This window comes from Leiobunum rupestre, chromosome 6 (genome assembly GCF_980474605.1).
Source record: "Leiobunum rupestre chromosome 6, qqLeiRupe1.1.hap1, whole genome shotgun sequence".
NCBI lineage: Eukaryota > Metazoa > Arthropoda > Arachnida > Opiliones > Sclerosomatidae > Leiobunum > Leiobunum rupestre.
Window position 1 is genome coordinate 65,092,150 of NC_143389.1, and position 23,826 is coordinate 65,115,975.

Sequence of the window (23,826 nt, forward strand, 5' to 3'; positions counted from 1 at the left end):
GGGACGCGTGCAGTCGTCGTACGCTCGGCTACCCCTTTTTATTGCGCGCTGTTTTTCTTGGCAAAAAATATTTATTCTCGGGAAAGGAACGGCAATTATTCCTTTGTGGGCGCTTAATCGCCGCCAAAATGAGCCCTTCTAACTTTTTCCCCGTAGAGACTTTCCTCCCGCTGAAGACACGGACCGACCGGTAGCACTGCCGGGCTTCACTTCGACCGTGCGGCGGGAAAGGGTCTGGTAAAACCGCGCTGCCTTTTTCCGTTTTCCCACGCTCCGCCAATTGGCCCTCTTGGGACAGAAATGACAGTTTTCTTCGCGGCGGCGAAATAAGATCGCATTGTATTCGCGATAATATATTTTGTCACTTTGATTGGTCCGCTTACCATTGTTATTCCTCGAATCTACGACCCGATATTTCTTTCGGGTTGTTTACTTTTTAGTTATTGTACCTCTAATTAGCAGTCTCGCGATTTGGACAGCTCTAAATAACTGCAATTTTAACTTCAATCAAGAATGTATTGAAGTTACTAAGAATATTGGACTACAGGATTCTGATTCCCATCCTCGCAGCCTTTCTAGCTAAAATTCGTCTGCTTTCCCATTCAAGTTTGCTATATGGTATGACCTTGAATGCGCCTAAAATGCAGACGAACTTTCTCCACAAAAGCTGTGAGGATGGTACCAGGGGTTAATGCTATGCTGAAATATTCTTAGTAACTTCAATACATTCTTGCTTCAATTCGATTGGCTCGAATGTTGGGCCGCGATTTTTAAACGTTTGTTTGGACGGAGAACTCGGCGGAGGGACTCGATGCTTTATTAAGGAGCTGTTGGCTCGCGTGGCACGAAGGGCTTGCCACCACGCCAGGGCCAGATTAACACTATTGGGGGCCCTGTGTCAAGTAGAATTTGGGGCCCTTAAGAAAATTCAGATCTTACTTTTTGGCTCTATTTAAGTCAATGCAAAAATAAACTACCAATAAAATTACTGTATTCAATGGCAAAAATAACATTTATTTCGAAGACGGGGGCCCCCTAACCTCGGGGCCCCTGTGCCATGGCACACTTGGCACATGCCTTAATACGGCCCTGCACCACGCTCCTACGCATAGTAACCCGGCCACCTTAATTATTGGCTTTAAAAGTCGCTGGATGGCTTAGGCCTAAGGTGGTGCCTTGGGTTTATTACTATTAATATTTTTAATTTTCGGGGTAAAAATACTGTTTTGATCAGATGTTTGATTCCGTTGACAGATCAAACATACCAGCAGAGCAAATTTTGCTTCTCAAAGTCATTTCAGAAATCAGAAACTGATTTTGAATGTCAGGGAATTTTTAGAAGTAAAAAAGTCAGCCAAAATTCAGGAAATTTAAAAACATTATTGTCAGGGAAAAATCGGAAATTTATGAAGTGAAAATGTCTGAGAAAGGCCTATCCATAAATTCGCAACGACTGCCCAACTTGTTCTTGAAATTGGGCAGTCAAATCTATGGACGAATTCATTCGCTCTCTTTAGTGGGAGAGCTGGGGAAGTATTGTAGAACTGAGAAAAATCAGTAAACAAGAAGGCCGCGTTAATTTATAGAAAGGCCTATTTAATTTTCTTCCGATTTTTTATAGTTTTATTTTATTATTTATATAGTTTCGGTGTATTATCAGCCCTTATAATATCCCCCCCCCCCCCCGGGGTAATCCCGTATCCATGCAGAAAATATTTACATTTGAAATTCGTCAGGGAAACATGGAAACGTCAAGGAAATTTTGAACGGAAAATATGTGGCTCTACAATCGCTAATTGTTAACGGAAATAACCGATAAATATGATTAAGAAACAAAATTTAACACGCAAACATCTTAAAATTTTCCATCGTTAAAAAATGGCGCTTCGCTTGAGCCGAAAAAAAATGGCACGAATGTTGGACTGCGATTTTCAAACGTTTGTTTGGACGGAGAACTCGGCGGAGGGACTCGATGCTTTATTAATATTTTAAATATTCGGGGTAGAAATGCTTTTTTGATCAGATGTTGGGATTCGTTCACAATCGGTTACTTACGGATGTTTATAATTATTTTAATTCCCCCCCGCCCGTAAAACGTTCAGCGTGAAGGTGCGACCAATGAAATTTGTACGCAACACTGCATTAGCGTGTTTAAAGGCTATAGCTGCGTTCTCCTTGGGTTTGTTGGTTCTAGGTGGCAGCTATCGCGACTTTGGGAATAAAATCACTGTTAAAAATCACCGGTAACTTGGTGTAGTAATTTGTCGCCACTGTCTTCATCTTTGTGGCACAATTTTGATAAGATTAAACGGAAAACATTTTTTAGATAACTATACCCATTGAATTTTGTTATTTATTGATTTGATATATTGACTCGCATTGTTATAGTGTTTTGTCTTGATACCATTTCTAAATTTGAATTTTTTAAGTCTAGCTAGGTAGGTTCCAACGTGGACAATATCTAATATATAAAGATGAATTTTTGTTTGTTTATATATATATATATATATATATATATATATATATAGTAATCTACAGTTTTCAACTTAGGTCGACCACATTTGGTATACTATCTCATGGTACCCTGACTGTGGTTTTCGACGGTTACGGTCGGCAAAATAACTTTAATTAATTGAATTAATTTAATAATTAGGTTATACAAATAGGCATATTTCCCCGGGAAATAGCGGCTACCACCGTTAGATAAGTTTCGTTTAATTGTCTACTACGGTGGCCAATCCTTTCCATGAATCACGCCGGAGTGTCTAAGCTACCATGTTTGATTGTAGTTGGTAATTTTACAAGTAGCTTTCAAGTATTGGTAAAGACTTTATTATAAAGTTTTCTTACGCAGAATAATTATGCGCTTAATATTCTAATTGGAATGTTTTGAGATTGTCGAGTTTATGTTGAAATTGTCCGTATGTTATGTTGATATTAACTATTAAACATTGGGATATGCCTTAACTATTTCTACAGATCTGTAATCTAACGCTTTTGCATTTAACCTTATGTTGTAAGTATCGGTAATATTTGAAATCAATCGGGTCAAGATCGCAACAGCGTTTACCCAAGGATCCTATATGTTAGACATATAGGATCCTTGGTTTACCTCTAAATAAATGATAAGGTTCGTTCCTGGGTTTCGAGGTAGGAGAGCTAGTGCAACCCTTTGACGTCATTGTACTCCGTTTCTGCCCTCGGGTGGGTGTCAGACGATTTCTGGGACTAAAAGTGTACACTTTTAGCTCTGAAGTAAACTATTGTCTCGCTACACCTAGCTCGCAACTCTAAACTCTTTCTATCGAAATTATGTACTGTTCATTACAAACGCAATTTTTTTATACGGATACCAAGATTAACCGACAAAATATTCATTTGATATTACAAAGTAGATTTTAGATCGTAATACGATTCACTTCCGCTTATGTAAATTTTATAAGCTTATAATTCCAATACTAATAAAAACCGGGGAATAAGGCAATTTCAAGAATTTAAGAAAAGTCAGGGAAAAAGGCAATTTTAAGAATTTAAGAAAAGTCAGGGAAAAAGGCAATTTTAAGAATTTAAGAAAAGTCAGGGAATAAGGCAATTTTAAGAATTTAAGAAAAGTCAGGGAAAAAGGCAATTTTAAGAATTTAAGAAAAGTCAGGGAATAAGGCAATTTTAAGAATTTAAGAAAAGTCAGGGAATAAGGCAATTTTAAGAATTAAAAAAAAATCAGGGAATAAGGCAATTTTAAGAATTTAAGAAAAGTTATGGAATTTAAACTAATCTGAAGAGAGTCACCTACACTAAATTAAAAGCCGAAGTAAGATTTAAATCTGATAAAAGTGCAAAATGACAAATTTTTGCCTCAGAAAAGATCAGGGAAAACCGGGAAAAGTCAGAGTATACCATGTCCTATTTGATAGGGATTTTATGAAAACAACTATTTGAAACTGAAATTTTTATGGCAACCCTGCTTCCCTATGAAATTATCTACGCTACGCCCCTGAATAAGAGAACCAGTTATTTTGGTCAAAACTCGGTTCATTTGAGCAGCGGCAAGTTTTGAGGCGGAGGGGCGAAACTCGGTTCATTTGAGCAGCGGCAAGTTTTGAGGCGGAGGGGCGAAACTCGGTTCATTTGAGCAGCGGCAAGTTTTGAGGCGGAGGGGCGAAACTCGGTTCATTTGAGCAGCGGCAAGTTTTGAGGCGGAGGGGCGAAACTCGGTTCATTTGAGCAGCGGCAAGTTTTGAGGCGGTGGGGCGAAACTCGGTTCATTTGAGCAGCGGCAAGTTTTGAAGAGCAAATATTTGATTCGTAATGTGGGTTAATGACTAGATTCTCGGAGACAGATCCGCAGACTCTCTCTACGACGCGAATAGAGAGAAATGAAACGCATCTGGCCGCCGGGTAGAAGCGGGGGCAGCGAATGGAGGGGTTGCAGTGACGAGCGGGGGCTGCGGTTAAGCCTTTCCCTCGCCGCTGGATTCGCGCGGAGACGGGACTGAGCCCAGCTTGGCGCGCTCCTCGAGGTCGGCTTCTCCTTCGGAAACTGGGTCGCCCAACGGAGAATTCCAGCCTTCCTCCGGCTATCGATTTGACCCGCTTTCGCGAAATTCATCCTTGGAATCTCTCCGGCCCAGCTCGCGACGCGTTTTGGCCGAAGAAATAAGATTGGAAGTAGCCTTCCGAAACACTTGACCGCTCGACATTATTCAAATCGAGGATATTTTTCGCCAATTCGCCAGTACGTTATTGTCCCGCGTTCGCTCTTTCGTAATTGATGCCAGCCGTCTCTGATCCGCGCGTTTGTTCTTGTCTCCGGCAGGTTTCACTATCCGCACGGAGGAGCCGAACCTTTTCTCGTTTCTCAAGAACCTAGAAAACGGTGAGTATTTTATTCTCATTGTATTATATGTCAATTTTTGAAGTTTTCGGGTTTTGTATTTTATTCGTCCACTATTGGCATTGGCGTTTTTCAACGCTCTCGAAGCGCGCTGAGATTAGCGAGAAGTTCCCGAAGGAATTCGAGCCCGCGTCCTTGTAGCTGTTAGGGAACGGCAAACATCGACGGCTTCGGCCATTTCGACCTCATTCGAATTCGCGACTCTGCCCGGAGGTTTGAGCGCGCCTTGTCTCGAACCGCTCGTCAACGTGCCACTAGAATTACGGGATTTCGCTGGACATTTGACCTTTGGTCAATGAAACCGTTAATTGCCAAATGTGATGGACTTTTCAACGATATCTCTCTCGACGTACTTAGACATTGAATATGTTTAAAGGGAATATGACCTAAATTAAAAAATCGTCTGCTACCAAAAAATACAAACACTTTTAACGTAACTAACGCCAATTTCCGATAATCTGTCGACTACACGGAGAGAAAGGGCCCGCGAATTTACCGGAGTATCACGCCCCCTTACCTGGAAAATCACGAATAGGGTTTCGCGTATTATCTGCTCGCAAGAAGGCATTCTTGGTTTAAGGTAGGTGTAGCTACGACGAAATCAGCAGTGTCGCCGCGTAGTGTGCAACGTCGAAAGTCGTTTGCTATTTCCCCATAAGTAGTTTAAAAATATTATAACAGATGGCGACTTACTCTCAAACGTTTGATTTCTATTACGCAATAAGCGTTTCTATAAATGCCGCTCTGTTTTCTTTACTCCCCTGCGCGCTTGAGTCACTGAATTAAATAGTCACTTGTTTATGTTAGTTTTAGTTATTTCTTCCAGGAGGCGCGCGCGAAGTTGAACCGAGTCCCGGCTCTCAGTATTACTACTTCTACCCAAATCGCTGAACGGGTTTTATTTAAGCGTCTATTGAAAATTTAGAGGAACCACGCTAATGTGAAAACTCGGAACCACTCTTTCCGCGTAGAGTTTGCAAGTTCTCTCCACACTGGTTAAAGGAGTTTTCCCCCGAATTCTTCGGTTTTCTCTTTCCGTAATAACTTGTTGGAGTTAACGGTAATAGAGAGTGTAGGGAGCTGTTTGCTCGCGTGGCATGAAGGTCTTGCCACCAGCCCCCTACGCGTTGTAACCCATGTAAAGGCATTAAACAATATAGAGGTTAAGCCATCCTCGTGAAAACGTGAACGGGAGAACTTGTAGGCGATCAGATTGTATAGAACGAAGCTTCCAGTTTCCGTTACACGTTTTCGAGGGGTGACTACCTGTATATCCACCTGAAATTGGTTTAATTTGTTTTGTAAGTTTCGGTGGCGAACCGGGTAGTTGAAAGCTAGAGAACTTTAACATACACCTGTGGAAGAGTAGCGGTACACCTGTACAATCTCATTATATTACTACATCAACGCGTTGGTTTCATAGATGCTCAGGGGTGTAGTCTGGATTTCTTCAAAATCCGGAGATTTAATCTCGAAATCTGGCAAGAAATCAAAATATCCGACGGGAAATCGTGAAATTGTAAAATCCCATAATCCGACGTGAAATCCCGAAATCCGGGACAAAAGTTAAGAAATCCGAAATCCAACAAGAAATCTTGAAATCCAGCGTGAAATCCCGTACAAATTTCTGGTGAATGTCCGACCCCTCGGGTGTAGCAATGTTTTAAGGTCACAAAAATCCTGGTATCCAAAAACCACCCGATTTCATATATTACTTTTTTTCCGAAAATATTTATCTTTTTTTTAAAGGTTCAAAAAAAGCTCAAAATAAAGTACATTTTATCAATTTTAATTTCAATGAGGCCAAAGAAACATCAGATCTTTTCAAATATTTCAGTTTCCTTAATCAGTAATACTTCAGAGCCGTAAATGTATTTAACTCTTAAGATAAACAGGGTCATTTCCCTCTGGGGTGGGGCCATTGATTCCCCACCCCTGTGTTACCACGATTTTGTATTTAAGGCGAACGCTGACTACAATAGTTTTGTCTTAAATTGCCACCGAATCGTTTGAATTTCGGAAATATGGATTGAAAAATTCGAGCTTTCACGAGGTTTGGTAGGGGAGGATTTATTTGCAATTCGAACCGAATAGGTGATAACATCAATTGTTTTGGTCTTAGCTAACTTGTTAAAATGTTCCCGGAAATTCGTCATAGCACTGCCAACTTCTATAACGCGCTTCCGCGATCGAGGTTGGCCGTGGTCCAAACATTCACTAAGCCTAGGTTAAAAACGTGTTCTAGTCTAGGAATTTAATTTTGTTTACAATTTTTTAGTTGGATAATTAACAACACTATCACAATAATATTAAATTAAGTTTAATAAATTAATATTTTTCTATTAAAAAAGTATAAATATTTAAAAACATAACATACCACAAAATTTTAAGTATGACTTTCTTTAAAAATTAAACTTTTAAAAATTTGTTTAACGTTTCTACCGTTTGATGGCGGTCAAATGTTTCCCGAAAGAAATTTGACCCAGTATACCTTGCAATTTATGCTATCGCCTGTGAGACTTAAAATTTGGTTCTGTTGTGGACTAAGAAGCCTCTCGAAAGACTCGCCGCTCTCTAATAAAAGCTTGGATTTTTATTAAAACGTAGAGGGATAGGTATTTACGCTTTTTAAAAAGTATGCCACTTTAGGATATAAGTGATATAGGGAACTCCTTGGATGCTTTTCCGTATTACACTAAAACGACCGCGTAAAGTATCGCCCCCTGTCGTAGCTACAGCGCGAAATATTTAAATTTTAACACTCTACGACAAGCTTCAGCGAATTCTCTTAACCCATCTGTTGATAATCGTAATGTAGGTTTGTACCTTTTGATATTTTAACTCTTTTTTGCTCAATCGAATAAAGGTTTATTAACGATCAAAATTTGCCAGGTTGTTCAAAATGCTTTTTTTTTAATTAAAAATGTAAAATGCAAAATTCTTTCTCCATAACTCAAAATGAAAAATACAAAATGCTTTTTGAAAATTGGTTTTTCTAAATGAAAAATGGTTTTTGGCAGCTCAAAATAAAAATACAAAAAAGGAGAACGCAACCCGTCAAAAGTCGTGCATTTTCTTGTGTACAATTTTCATTGGTTGGACGCTTTAGCGCCTGCTGCCGTCGGAAGGGAAAAATTCGGAAATTGTCTTCCCCCCGCCCGTAAAACGTTCAGCGTAAAGGCTCATCCAATGAAATTTGTACACAACACTGCGTTAGCGTGTTTAAAGGCTGGCTGCGTTCTGCTTGTGTTCGTTGCTCCTAGCTATTTAGTTGCCGTTCGTAAGTTGTGATAAATTCACCAAATCGTACCTAATACGCACTAGGTGCTGAGAACGACATCTATCGTATCATCCAGGTACTACATAATTCTACATTAGCGCCGCCACTATCGATATTTCTAGAGAAACTCTAGACATCCGCAATTGTTCAAATGGTCCGTATAGGTTCAGATTTATCGGATGCCCGGTGTAATTGTCGTGTTTAGCGAGTGTCTGAGCCAACGGCGACTCTGTTGTGCAAAGTCTTTATTGGTTTCTGAATTGCCCGTTTAATTATCTCCGAACATAGCTATGTCCAAATTTTGGATGGAAATTTATAAGCAAGCGCAGACGGTGCACGTTTCACCAGGGTTTATATAGATCTCGAAAACCTGTAAGGTTATGCTAAAATTTTAAGGAGTTGTAGGGGGTGAGTTGAGAAGTATGCCTGTTTTTTTTCTAATTTTCCTACGATGAGTTAAAAGAGCGCCAGAGAGCTTCAAAACCAAGCAGCAGGGAAATGCGAACATTAAGGTTTGGGTTCGTGTGATAGGCAAAAAAGGACTTTGTAAACAAATCGAGGTAACCGTGCAGCGTAAAAAAGTAAACTTAAACAGTATTTAAAGTTCCTGCTGCTTGGTTTTGCGGAGTAGGGTTAATAGTTTGAATCGGAGTAAGAACGTTATTCCAAAATGGCTGCCTGTGGCCGTTTTAGCAGATAAATTCCGGCTAGCAGACGACAAAATCCGATTTACTCCTTTACACCTCCTTATCAGAAGGAGTAAAAAGTGTAGCCCTAACACTCCGGAACAAGCAAATAGTTTATGGGGCGGAGTAATTCTCATCCCCGGAACAGACGAATAAAACGTTATAATGTAAAAAAGAGTACAGGTGCCTGTTGGCTTGTGTGAGATTAAGTGCTTGTCACCTAGGAGCAACAAACGCAAGGAGAACGCAGCTAGCCTTTAAACACGCTAACGAAGGGTTGTGTACCAATTTCATCGGACGAGCCTTTACGCTGAACGTTTTACGGGCGGGGGGAAGACAATTTCAAAATTTTTCCCTTCCGACGGCAGCAGGCGCTAAAGCGTCTAACCAATGAAAAATGTACGCGAGAAAATCCACGACTTTTGACGGGTTGCGTTCTCCTTGTGTGGGGTGTTGTGTTTGTTGCTCCTAGTTGCAACCATCCTCCAACGCGGTACAATTCGGCCACCGGATTTTAAAGGCATTAAAATTGGCTGGATGACTTAGGCCTGAGATGAAACCGAGATAATTGTCAAACACGTTGTTACCTTGGAATACCGCAATTGCAGTAAGTTCATTGCGTAACACAGTCCTGGATAATGAACAAAGTATCCATCGTATCGCCCCCTCCTCCTCCTGATTAATAGGCAACTTTCTTGGCGACTCGAGCGCCGTCTATGCGCGAGAGTCTATACTCGATTTTATGCGGGGTATATAAAAAGTGGGTTTCGTCGACGGGGACCCTTTGCATTTCCATTTGTTGTCCGCGTGACTTTGTTTAGGGGCGGAGTGGGGGGTCCCCGCAACGCGTTTCCTGTTGCGCGCCCTTGATCCCAAAAAGTTCCCGACCTTTCTCTGGCACCGACTGGTACGCGGCTCACCTGCGGCCAGACTTTCGAATGGGCGCGGAGCCCCATTCTGCTCGTCCATTCCCACGAAAGGAAACCAGCCCGAGTTGACTGAAATGGCCTTTCGCCCCTTCCGAGAAATGTGCCCCCTTTTTATAGCCGAGATTCCGATACGATCCCCGAAATCAATTCTTTAGAAATAGCGGAGGGATAAAGTTTTCTATTGTAGTCTTTGCTCGCGGAGTTTCTGGCCGTCTCGAGTGCGCGAGCTGGATCGATTTTATTTTACTTTCCCGCGCGCGTTTCTGTTTTGTCGTCTCCAATCTCGGAAAGGGGAGAACTTTCTCCGGCGTTTCGCGACATAAGGTGTCCCGGGACTGGGAGAAATCCGACTTAGCCCGGGTCCAATGGCTGGGAACGTCTGGCTCTCGTCTGACGGATTCGGCTCAATGGCGTCATGATCGCTTGAGAACGGCCGGCTAGAATACTCCGAACAATGCCGATTTCGGGAAATGCGCTTCTGGGAAGGCCTCAGCGTCCGTCTCAGTCTGCGCCGCGCTGTTATATCGGAAGGGTTTCGACGTGGCTAATTTTCAGTATTTGATCGCGCGCTGTAGGTTAATAGAATCATCTCACGGTTCTCAAATGATGACCCTTTACCGAATCGAGACCCGGGACAGCCACCGCCTCGCGTGTATAATCCTTCAACGTTACTCGTAGAATCAGGGCCCCGGTAAAATTGTAAATCCGGGCCCTAATTGAGCCGTTACTACTGGATAGAGCGATATTTTTCCGCGCGAAACCCGGGAAACGTATACCTCGATTGCTTAAACAAGGGCCCCCAAGCTGCACGGGCCCCGGTTATTAGTACCGCCTTCCCCGTCTCTTGCCGGGCCCACTGGCTTCAACTCGTCAAATCTAATAATAGTATGCCTCTGTATAATATTTCCATTGAAAAAAATTCAATGAGACCTTGTTTCACGCGAAACATACATTGAGCGAACCGAAAAATGCAAAAATTCTTATAATCCTTGCGCTATCGAAAAGGTTACCATGGAAATGAAATCACGTGATCGCGAGGCACGAGCTAAACTTGACATGGGCCAGAAACGCGCGAGGAATTCTAACTAACTTCCGTTTCCCATCAGTAAAGTTGATGACGCGTATTTCGTCACGGAGTTGTAAGTGACGTAATTTATCCCGTGAACAAGGTTTCATTAACGAAAATGCTTTTATGGCATACTTATGGGTGATTATGTTACATATGACGTTATTAACAGTGCCGCCTTTCCCATTGGGCAAAAAGGGCACTGCCCTAGGGCCCCGAGATTCTGGAGGGCCCCACGTTTCAAATTGTAAAGTGCAAAAGAAATTTTAATCACAAAAAATGTTTTTAACATTGCTCGACTAGCGGCAGAATTGTGAAATTCGTTGACCCACCATAAACGTGGAAGTTGATACTTCCTTTAAACTAAGTTAAAGCTGGATTTCACGTCCGACCAAAGTCGTTTTTCAACCTTAAAAAAATCAATGCTTTTTTTTTTTAATTGATTCACTCTTTTTTTGACCAAGTGTGATTAAGTCAGTTAAAAATGGTTGCAAAAAGTCATGGAATATGAAATTGGTTGCCAAAAATTCCGGCAAATAAGTTTTCATTTATTTATTAACTGATATTAAGTATTAAAATACATATTAAATATTTTGCAAGATTTTACGTCAAACGTTTCATACCTGCCGGGAGTAGTGGCGTACTCCTGTAATCCCAGTCGTCCGGGAGGCAGAGTTTGTGGATGGCCGTGTGAGGACGACCACCAGTCCACCAACAAGTGGTCGGAATACTTCCGCCACGGGTGTACCAACCACTGTCCGCAAGCACCCCCCCCCCCCCCCCCGTTGGCGTGGCCGTTACACGTATCTCGCCCTGATTAATCAGATCTTCGCCGGGCTCGCGGTCTTCTCAGACTCAATCACCCCTTATTTCTTCCATCTTTAAATAAATAAAAAAAAAACGTTTCATAGCTCTCAAAAACGTAGGTATTGTTCCTAATTATCCATTTTGGTTCCTATGCAATAGTTCATCAATACAAATTAATCGCTAGTTTCATCTTTGAAAGCGTTTCAATTTTCAATGCCGCTTGGGGTGTTGCTTTATAATACGCACCATTTAATAACAGATGCGTAAAACTTTAATTAGCGACCTTATTATAGGCATATGGTTAAACGTTTAGTTTGATAGAATTATAAATGTGTAATAATGTCGAAGTTCGTGGTCAATCAGCGAAATAATCTTCTTTTTCATTGAAAACTTTTACGACCCATTTTTCGAAAACCAATTTTTCAAAACGTCGAACGTGTCTTCTGGCAACGGTTTCTAAAACAATCGGGAGGACTGCGGCCGGGACCCCTCGAATCGTGCCTTCCTTCGATTCGGTTCGTCTAATTTCGATCAGCAGCTGAAGGGGACCAAATTTCACGTCGAACATATTATCCTTAATCCAGCCATTTCTGAGGACTAAGGCTTATCATTGCCCTATAAAAAGAGCCATATTATTGAGGTATTGCTAGACGTAATATTTTTATTTCTTAACCTTAATAATATTCGCGTTCACCAGGTGTTCGCGTTTGGTCAAATCTCAGCTGTTAAGGTCCCCTCTCTCCGTAATCTAAATGCTAATAATTACACCGCTAATGAACTTCCGAACGAGCTAATTAAGAGACGTACTTTTTCTTCCTCAGAAGGTTACTAAGGACGTTGGTCAGTGATGCGCCCTTAAACGACTTTTATGGGCGGGTTTTTTACCTTTGAAGGCTGTACATAATTTCATTCTAGTGTTGTTAATTTTCCGGAAAAATAAAATGCGGAAAAATTTCCAGGAAATTTTCCGTAAATCGGAAAAATAAAAAATTGAAACATTAATTACTTTTTAAGTGTTTTTAATGTTTTTAACTTTTTATCGATGTAATATGTCTAATATCAGTAAACATACTACAAAACATTAATAATGTTACATTATTAATCAGTTTAAACTAGTCTAAAGGTTTAGTTTTACTTTCAGATTCGAAAAAATGAGGCGAAAATGCCGCTTTATTTAAATTTGCAAACAATATATTAGAGTATTAGACTAATAATGGAATTAAGGTCTCGGTCATTTTCCGGAAAATTTTCCGACTTGCAACACTATTCTATTCTAAATTTGTTTTCAAAATAGCAAATAGCTTTTACTTTATATTAATTAATTAGGAAGTGTCATACGTATGTAAAAATCTTATACACTTATGGTAATAATTACTTCGACGTGTTGGGTTTCCGTAAATAATTGTAAAATAATAACAATATAATTCCTTGGAAATTAAAGAAATTAAGTGAAATGTTATATCGAAGTGACTGGCAAACAAACAATCGTAGCATTGGGCTGTGGTGGAGAGGTCTACTACTTAGGCCCCGCCTACTAAACATTTCGTGGCGCCCTCTGACATACAACAACAAATACCTTTTTACGATTTTTTTTGAATTATTTTACTGTTATAATTTTTAGTTAAAAATAAAAAAAATAAATATAATAAAATTTATTTTAAAAAAATATAAAATTATATTAATTTTTTGACTGTTTGTAAGTATAGTAGAATTATTGACTCACAGATGGCGATCAATTAAGTTTCTACCACAAAAATCGTTGGAAAAAACTTCAAACGATTATTCAAGATTTGTCGAGTTTCTAAATAATAAGTAATGAACTATAGGAATGATAGTACTTACGCCACGCAGCAAGAGGAGCCGGGTTCGATCCCAGCTTGTGGCATTGGGTGAAAACTCGGAACCACTCCTTCTGCGTTGAGTTTGCAAGTTCTCTCCCCATTGGTTAAAGGGGTTTTCCCCCGACCTCTTCGGTTTCCTCTTTCCATAAAAACTTGTCGAGGTTAACGGTAATAGTTAGTGTAGGGAGCTGTTGGCTCGCGTGGCATAAAAGGCTTGCCACCACCCTCCTGCACGTTGTAAATCGGCCACCTGAATTAATAGCTTTAAAAGTCGCTAGATGACTGGGGCCTTGGTTATTAGCTTAGCTGATTATTTAACCTACTGACCTAGTGTAAAACTTCGCTGCCTTGGTTATTAGCTTATCTGATTATTTAACCTACTGACCTAGTGTAAAACTTCGGTGCCTTGGTTATTAGCTTATCTGATTATTTAACCTACTGACCTAGTGTAAAACTTAGGTGCCTTGGTTATTAGCTTATCTGATTATTTAACCTACTGACCTAGTGTAAAACTTGTGCCTTGGTTATTAGCTTATCTAATTATTTAACCTACTGACCTAGTGTAAAACTTAGGTGCCTTGGTTGGGTATTAGCTTAGCTGATTATTTAACCTACTGACCTAGTGTAAAACTTAGGTGCCTTGGTTGGGTATTAGCTTAGCTGATTATTTAACCTACTGACTTAGTGTAAATTTTACAGTCAACGCAAAGATAGAACTCGACGGATAACGCAAAAAATTCAATTATACCATATGTAACATAATTACTCATAAGTGTGCCTCTGTTTAACATCTCTGTATTAAAAATTTAAATGAGACCTTGTTTCATATCCACCAAAGAAAATACGGACTAACTTTGCGAAAAACTGGTTTTAATTTCCTTCCCTCCCCGCCAGAACTAGTTTTGATGACGATAAAACCGTCATCGCCTGGGAAGTGACGTCAATTACGTCATATCCTTGCAACAAGGTCTCATTGAGAAAAAGTTCTTTCTTGCACACTTATGAGTAATTATGTTACATATGATTATACTTTAAATTTTAAATATTTTATATTATTTATAAAATTTGTTCGATTTGTAAACACATATTGTCTATCACTTTGAGTGTAGCTATTATTGGGTATTAAACTACAAATAGTACAGTTTGGGATACGTTTCCTGTCCAATCATTAGTCTTTAATTACGTATTCTGTTAACCACGTCCCCGTTGAAAAGTTTATTTACTTCTGCCAATGCCCTTTCAAATGAAAACTAAAATTAAAACCACTTCCCGTCAAAAAACTGCTAACTTATAAAAAATATTCTTAATAATACACGCAACGTTTTTCTAATATTGCACATACCACTGGTATAAAATGGTAAATATTTTAAATAGTGAACAACATTTGGTTAAATCGACCAAATTACGCGTAAATTACGCTGATAAGTATCAATTGAAACTCAATTTTGTAAATAAATGATGGTAATTTTTTATTTACCATTATCTTCCGTATATTTTAATATTGCCAACGTTTTTGTAGTCAAGTTATTTACCACCTGCTGAATGTCACACCGCGCAGCCATGGTAAAAAGCATTGACAATTTTGGCCGTGGCATTCTGTGTACAAAGCTGAGGCAGCTTCGTTTAACGGGGTCACGGTAAAAAGCTGTTTTGTTTATCACCCAATAATTTTTATTGACCCGATTATAAGTTAGCATTTTTATCTATAAATAAATTGTTTCATTTCTATCAATATAAGCTCTTTAGATAAGTTTCTCGCGGCGAAATATCACGCTAATCTTCCCGAGTCCTCAAGCGTCGAACATCTTACGACTGAAATATTTGTTTAAATAGACTCTAGAAGAATCTCCAAGTTGGTTGACCTTCTCCGTCGGTGTCACCGATTCATTTTTGGGGAAGATTAATAATTAACCTACGGTGTATCTACGTGATTATTGGAACGTAAGTCAACGAGGCCCGGCTAGCAAACCCAAATTGAGGCAAGACCTGGTGTTTTTATTTTCAGAGGATCCGATTTTAAAATGGTGACGCTACTATCTGAAAACGTTTTCAAGGTCGGGAAGCTTGGGTGAGTGACCGTCGATCAAGGCTGCGCGGAGTCGACGTAACAGCGCGAGCGAGAGACGCGAAAAGAACGATTGTTGTTACGCGTCTCCGACGGTGGCGCTATCTGCCTGCGCCTTTTTTTGCCAACGAGTACTGAGTCCAAGCTTAAAATCATCGCGCGTTTATGACATGTTGACTTTCGACGCGAAATTATTACCAGTGGCGGACTGGGTCTAACATTTTGGGCTGCCAGGAGACAATAGGCCCCAGTCTTAACAACTATAAGGCTATCATGTTTGAGGGGGCCCACTTCATGTACGGTCCCTGGGGCCCACCTGCCATCGGGCAGGTTCACTCTATGGCCAGTCCGCCACTGATTATTACGTACGTAAATAAAATAAAAAGTAAAGTATCGAGTTGTTCGAGACGGACGCTATTCGTCCTTGATCATAGTGGGCACTAATTTTAGATATCTTTAAATACGTTCATATTTAAAAACTAAAAACTGTCACCTAACTACAAACCAAATACATTACCTCCCAAATAAATTAAAAATAATGATACAAAGATAACCAAGATACTTTTTATTTTTCTATAATTATAAAATGATAATGCGTCTTTTTGCGTGGTTTTTCCTGCTTGGTACACTTGCTACAATGTTGCGACGCAACTTTATTAACTCCAAAGCGAGTAACTCTTTTGTTGCGTGGCTCCATCGTACGTCGAGACAGTGCAACAAGAAACGTCATTATTAACATACATGATCCAGGGTGCCAGAGCAGTGGCTTATCCAGAAATCCTTCAATGGAGGGGTTCAAACTATGTACTGGGAACATTTTATTTTTTATTTCCTTAGACGTACCGTTTAACCAAAATGCATCAAACGCCAACGTTACGTCAAGTTCCGAGCTTGTAGAATCTAAAATCTTAAGACGTTCGCGTTGTAAGTTTTTCTGGGTGGCTTAAATTGTCTATTGGGATTTAATGCTTGTACGCTGAATTGCGTTAAGCTATCCTAAGCCTTGGCGAGGCTAGTCAGTGTCTCAAAAATAAATTTTCGTAAGGAATATAATTTACTAGGTAATTTAACTTTTCCGCAATTGAGTTGACTAGGCCCAAAGCTACATGACTTTATTGGACTTTTATCGTACAAATTATAGATGAAACTCTTTCCCTTCTTCTCGATAAAAAAAGCTTAAAGGAAGTATAACTTCTAGTATTTCGGACTCTGGGTTCAAATATTGGCCACCCTCTCCTTGCTTAGCGGTTTGTCCAATTACGGTGTGTTTGTCAATCGTTTTAGTCCCAGCAAGTACATGGATCTAACACGGATTTACTTTGAATGATCAGCCATGGAAGTCTAAATTGAATATCGCGCACCGTACAGCCAAAATGAGTTCATTGCCAAAGGCGAACGCCAGAAATTTTCAATTTGCTTCTGAAAATCGTTCTAGTTCTCGAGTTATTTGAGGTTATTCGGAAATATCACCCGTAGAAATAAAAGTTAAATTATAAAATGTACAATTTTATTTGAATTAAAAATTATTACGTTTAATCCGGTTTACAAAAAGTGTGGAACGGTTTCGAAAACGAAATGAAATAGCCGCGCAATTTTTAAAAGTTCCAAATTCAGTTCACAGAAGAGACCGAGGTAGACGAATCGGATCCTCCGCACAACATCGCGTTTTTATCCCTTCTTATCGGTTAGTTGCTCGTGGAACGCTCTTTAAGCGCTAAGGCAACTCCGCTGCCCGCAGCGATTCCGTGTATAATGCGGGAATACAATAAACACGCGAGACGATACCCATATTGCTTTCTTAAATAGATGTTTTATAGCCGATTTAATCAAACGCTTTTTGTTCTAAATCAAGCTTGAAAATCAACGTATAAAAATGTGAAGTTATTTTGCGATGTCAAACAAATTCGTGCTCTTTGTGATGTAATATGTCTCTTCTTTTAAATGAGAAAGCCTACAAACGGAGGCCGAGGCTTAGAACCCTTCGGCTGCGCTTCGGATTTTGTTCCGAATTTTTTTAAATATTGACCATTTGTGAATGAGGCCTATTTTGGACTATGCCACATGCTGATGTAAAAAAGGTAGGGCTTATAATATTGTTTAAAATTATATTTTTTATTTTTTAAACCATCGGATGGTTATCTGCATAGGACAAGCCTCGGCTTATTATTAAGCGAAGAATTTTAAGGTCATATTGGCCTATTTATATTTACCAAGGTTTTTTTTACCTGCCCTAGGCCTATTTACACTTTCCGGTGTTGTAACTTGATGTTTCCTATGACAATCAGGCTTTTAAATCGAAATTTGAATAGTGTTCATAAAATATTATCATTTCAAGTATTAATTTACTCCCAACAATACCTAAATTGGAAGAAAATTTATTTGTTTGGGAACATAATGAAATAAATGAATAATAAAAGGGATACTACACTACATATATGCTTTTACTTTAATTAGTTGCACCCTTTTCAATTTATTTGGAGTAATGGTCCTGGCAGTTTTTAAAACAATTGCAGATTTGTTTCCACAATGTTGTAGTGTTCATTTTTATGATTTTATCTAAAAACTCAACATGTTGACCATTCAAGGCTACTTCATGTATTGCGATAAATCTGTTTTGGTACATTTCTCTAAAATCCTCCTTATAAAATCTTTAAGCTAAAGTCTATTCATTATGTGGTTTAAATAAATATGTATTTCAATTATTTTAAGGATAACATTTTGTTAATTTACTTAAGAGTACTTCAAATGAATCTTATTACGTTGCCTTCAGAGGTGTATTGGTAACATCTTAGGACACGGTTCACACATGTGTATGGTAACCCTCATTGCCTTGAATGAAGATACTTGCATAGTTCTCAAGGCTGATTTGCTAGTCATGTAGAAGAAACTGATACGTTTTTGTTGAGCTAGCTGGCTACGATGCACCACTGGCTGTCTCGATGTAAGGCGGTACTAGACAACCTTTGGGAGATTCCTTGCATAATATATATTTTGAGCATGTCAATCACTCTTAACATTCGAGTTGTAAAAAATTCTGATAAAGGAGGAGCCTAGATGTATAGAATTTGTATTGGATTCCTCGTAAAAATAACCTTACTCACAATTTCTGCGTATACTTTTTCAAAACATTGCCTGGGTGTATGCCACTTATTAAAAAATGACTTAAATTTGCTAGAATTGACGAGTGTTTTTTATCATTTGTTGGGAAAGCACTGCATGAGTGACATGTCGCTCCGGGTGTTAATTTTTGTAAACCACCAAATATTTTAATTCTTCGCCACTGAAACGTATGTGGTCTGTGGCCATTTTATGAATAGACTTACGAACAAACAAAAACAGACAGTTGAGTTTAATCTTTAAAAATGTTAAGTCAGAGTAGAGGCTCAACGAAAAATAGAAAAAGCAATTCTAATCTCAACTGAGAGTTTTTAAGAAATGTGTATGATTCAGACTTGTGATTAGTGTAGAGAAATTTTATTCGGACTCTGTGATTATGGGAGAGAAATTTTATTCGGACTGCAGAAATAAGAAGTGAATTTTCAGTCACTCAAAATATTTTCATCAAAACCAAATTTAAAAAAAAAATGATCATAAATTACCTAACAATCCTAAAACGTTTTCACTTAGAAAATAATTATCACCATACAACATAAAAAATTAGATGTTCATCGTTAGTTTAGCACTTTGTTCAGTCAGCAAACTCGAGCATCAAGTTGAAGAGTTATAAAAAAAAATCTTTACTTTCTTGTGAATTATTGAGTAACCAAATGGAGCAAAAATTGTGTAGAAGTAAATAAATAATTTCTTTATTAAAATTCCCTTAATTCATGAAAATTCAAACTAGATATTATATTAGCCATGATGGAGTTGGATCTTGGTTTCTCCCATGGGCCCCCAAGTGTAATGTTAGGGGAATGAAATTGGTGCTCCTATTAGACTCGTAAAATTTGGCATTAAATCTGCGTGATATAATATTAAAAATGGTGTAAATTTTATCTAAATGCTTAAAAACTTTAAACATAGTTCTAAGTAGCTGATATTTAATTCTGATATATTTTTATGATTAAACACCGAATAAAATGTAGAAGTATTCAAAAGGTTTTTTTTTCATGGTCCTGAATTCAAAAGAATGCTTAAATTATAGTTGAAATTAACCAAAAATGGTCTAAACTCCCTTGGCCTCACATTTATCGTGGGTTCAATTAAATTATATTTAAGAAATCTTGCATGTATTGAAGGGTGGTTTTGGAAAGTGAAGTTATTTAACAAACTATGTTATTGGCTAGCTATATATCAAACTATGTTAGTGGCTAGCTATTTATCAAAATATGTTATTGGCTAGCTATGTACTTGCTAACGAAAACCTCGCCAAAGAATAACATAAAAGATTTTATTTAAAAAAGTTTTAATAAATAATTAAATGATAAATATAGTTAATTTTTTGATCATCTATACTAGTTAGCTTAAAATGAAACCATGACTAGTCTTCCCTGATTAAAATTCTTGGTTTCAAGGTTATTAATTAACCTGGAAAAAGAAGCGAGTAAACATCACTAGGCAGGGAAAACATTGCAAAATATACATTTGAAAAACTACTAATCTCTGTGAAAGTAGTATACTAATGAAAATATCTCTATGTTTCTTTTCAGATATCTATTTTAAAAAGTAAGGATACTAAGAAACCCCCATCTGATTGAGATGATCAGAAAATAGCTGAAATATAATGGTAAGATCAAATTATTATAGAAAGATCTTTAAGTTAAGGAGTTAACCTAGGTTTTTCAGAAAAATTAGTTGATTTGCAGTAATTTATCATTTGTTGTTAGATTTAGGTAGGTACTTAGCCTAACTATTCAATCTTCAAACTATTGGTCTTTTGCTTTTCTTGCAGTAGCTAACAGAACTGATTCCATCAGACGAGACCAATGATTTGGGGGAAACTTATCTTTATTCGGTCTGCAAGGCTAATATGCAACTTAAGACTATCGGTGGAAATAATATTTTTTCCCTTAATAAAAAGTTTATTTCCACCAAAATAGTTGTTCTTTTTTACTTCTTCACTTTTTATATTAAGATTCCAAATATTTATGATAATTAAGTTTAACCGAAAATACATTTATGTTAGCTAGAATGCGCAAAATTTTGATTTCATTAAATTCTGTTTGGTGCTATAGCAGTTAATTTCAGTGGTGTCTTACTTAAAAAATATTGAAGTATATGGCTGCCTAGAAATTAGTATAAAAGGGGTTATGTGCCAAAATATTTTTTCCAACACTGAGCATGTGTTAATTGGAACACCACACGGATCATACGTCACTCACCATTATTAAATAGAAGCGGGGAAAGCCCCCTAATATTGGATCTAGGACAAAATCCCCGTAATGTGCGTTTCCCCTAACCTAACCGTACTAATGAAATCGTCATAGCTATTAACATCATAGCTAGTGAAATTGTTAATTGTTCATAGAACCTAAATAATTGGTGCTTTGCTCTTGTGCTAGGGGCATGCGGCACCCCTCAACCCCATTCTCTATAAGCATCGTGGGTGTATATAAAAATCCCACTTACTGACATCGTAACTAGTCTCAGTGTACCTACTGAAAATGAAAAAGTTGATGCCCCATTTTGGGAGGATTTTGGATGAAAAATCATATTTAGGGGGCATTTTGAACGATAAGTCAAATTTAATACGGGGATTTTGTCCACGAGGAGACTCACATTAAGAGGATTTAGTCATGGGGATACTGTTCATATTCCCCTAATGTTGTGCAGCTTCATCTTAGCATAGTTTTAGTATAAATAATCCTCATTCAAAAATATTAATGTTATTGGTGTTGGATAAATTACCAAAAACATCACATTTTATTTAGGACTTAATATATGAAATTGTATGAGATGTTAGTCAACTTTTGACACAAAAATCATTAATCATGAAGTAATTTTACTTTTAAGGAATAAGTGCCTTAAGGAATTTGGAAGAACTCGTCAGAAAGAGTGACTGTGTTGTTACTAGCAGAAAGTATTCTGCTAGCAAGTCTGACATGAGTTCCATGTCTATTAAGTCGGATAAGAGTGCCATACTTCAAGAGACAGTCAATCAAATTCGAAGAATCAAGCAAGGTAATTTTTATGCACCATTATAGTCATGTTTACTTCCTTTTTACTTAAAAATTGATTCAGATTTTATATTAAATTAAATTATGGAAGTTTTATATAACTAGGTCCCTAGGATACCTTAAAAGTCCTCATTTTGCTTCAAGCTGTCTAAACTGCTTAAAATCGACATTTGCTCCTAAAGTAACCTATATTCAATAAATCAGCGGAAAAGCACCATACAATTTTTATAATTTTATGCTTCAGTTCAATGGTATTTTAAAAAAGGGGCCAAAGCTGAGGCTTATGGAGGAGCTAATCACTCTGCGTAATCGGTGTACACGGTTCCCTTATTTAATTAATAATCGTGAAATATAATTGTAATTATAGGGATGCACCAATATGGGTGAAGCCGATATATCGGCAATTCTTCGCTGAATTATTGGCAAGCCGATATTAACAAATTATCTATCATAACGGTAGTGTATATGATAAAATCATTATAAAAGACGGTTCAGTGCAGCACTGTCATACCATTTTATTATAATATTTTATTAAAAAAGTTTGCAAGAGCGAATCCGAATATGTTAATTACTTTTCATTTTACTTGATTCGTATTTTATATCCCAAAAAGAATATCGTTGTTTTTTATTTGTTAACACTCGTAACCCCCGTCTAAAAAAAGGTATGATCCAGCTTCTGAAGTCTGGCGTACGTGGCACAGCCAATCAAATAAAATATTATCATTAGTTTGTTAATTGAGAAAAGTTTATATTTTTTTAAATATTTTTCTAATATCGGCATCGGCCAATATTGGCATATTAGAAAAATAGGCTAATATATCGTTGCATAACTAGTAAACTAAATAAATATAAAATGAATGGCAAGCTTTTAGAAGTGTCACTTTTGATACAAAAATATTTAAGTGCGATACTCATTTATAATTAGCCTTTTCAGTTAACATATAGCCATTTTTAACTACAAAGCGTCTGTTTGACAGAAATCCATCAGGTGGCTCTTGTGTTCATTTTAAACCCTCATTAGCTTAAAGAATAATGATTGGTACAATAAGTGAACCTAAGTTGAAACTTTTAAACTATCTTTCTAAATTTCTAACAGCTGCTACACGTGTTTGTAGCGACAGTTAAAATAATTTAATTTTACCGTCTGTTTTCATAGAATCTGAGCATACTGACGATCTTCAACAAAGTGAGGTTTCTTCCAGCAAGCCTACCATTTTAGGCAATGCTGTATTGGGACCACTTCTTCTTGAAGCATTGGATGGCTTTCTATTTGTAGTAAATACTGATGGAAAAATTGAGTTTGTATCAGATAATATCACTTCCTTCATGAAATATCGTCAGGTAACTATACATTATCTTTTGGGGCTTTTGTTAATTTAAGGGCAATACTTATCCAACAATTGGCTTATTTGGACCTGTTCAGCTTGATCGAAGTACTGTTTTTCTAGTTTAAATTTTTGCGAAATATGAGTTGTGCTCTAATGAAAATTGAGAGGTACATACATATCTTTGAAATATGGGAATCGCATAGCAAACAATTACATCATTCCTTAATGGAAGGTTTGCTGTATAAGAATATATAGAACCTAAGTGTAAATTTAGCCGTCCTTTGTTCAATTTAAATAAGATTAAATTTTAGTGAAATTTATACAGTGTCAATGCTATGGGCTTTAGTCTACTTTTGATTTAACTAAGGGCTGTGGTTAGAAACAATAAAATTTGGTTTTTAGCATATATTTTATCGAAATTGTATTATGCCCCTAACAAAATTTTTAAATTTGAAAGCTAATCATTTTCATATGTAACATGTCATCCCACTTAATAATCTATATTATTATTATTATTTTGCAATTTACTCAGTAACTTTTCATGTAGGGTGCTTTTTTAATCTGTGTAGATAATAATATGCAAATTATAGTAACCTCAATACTTATGAAATTTTCTTATATTTTTTAGAATGATTTGGTTGGAAAAAGCATTTATAATATAATACATCACGGTGATCATGCACGATTTAGCAGCAATCTTTTACCTATGTCCATAGGTGAGTTTCACACCTTATTTAAAGAAAAGTTATAATGATATTACCGTACATATTTTCTGATGACTTACATCTAAGATGAAGACTTGGTTTTATATTTT

General features: G+C 37.6%; 1 protein-coding gene across 4 annotated transcripts in view; it reads left to right on the forward strand.

Moving 5' to 3' along the window:
• Positions 1 to 23,826, forward strand: part of LOC149943180 (uncharacterized) — a 98,962-nt gene that overhangs the window by 59,680 nt on the left and 15,456 nt on the right. For 2 of the 4 annotated variants that reach the window (XM_090180164.1, XM_090180167.1), the window contains exons 3-7: positions 4,817 to 4,876; positions 20,218 to 20,294; positions 21,521 to 21,688; positions 22,841 to 23,025; positions 23,641 to 23,728. In XM_090180164.1, the coding sequence (XP_090036290.1) occupies positions 21,610 to 21,688; positions 22,841 to 23,025; positions 23,641 to 23,728 (352 nt within the window). In that variant the 5' untranslated portion in view covers positions 4,817 to 4,876; positions 20,218 to 20,294; positions 21,521 to 21,609. Of the gene's footprint in view, positions 1 to 4,816; positions 4,877 to 17,218; positions 17,647 to 20,217; positions 20,295 to 21,520; positions 21,689 to 22,840; positions 23,026 to 23,640; positions 23,729 to 23,826 lie in introns of those variants that run through there. The other 2 variants (XM_090180165.1, XM_090180166.1) reach the window with 2 other exon arrangements.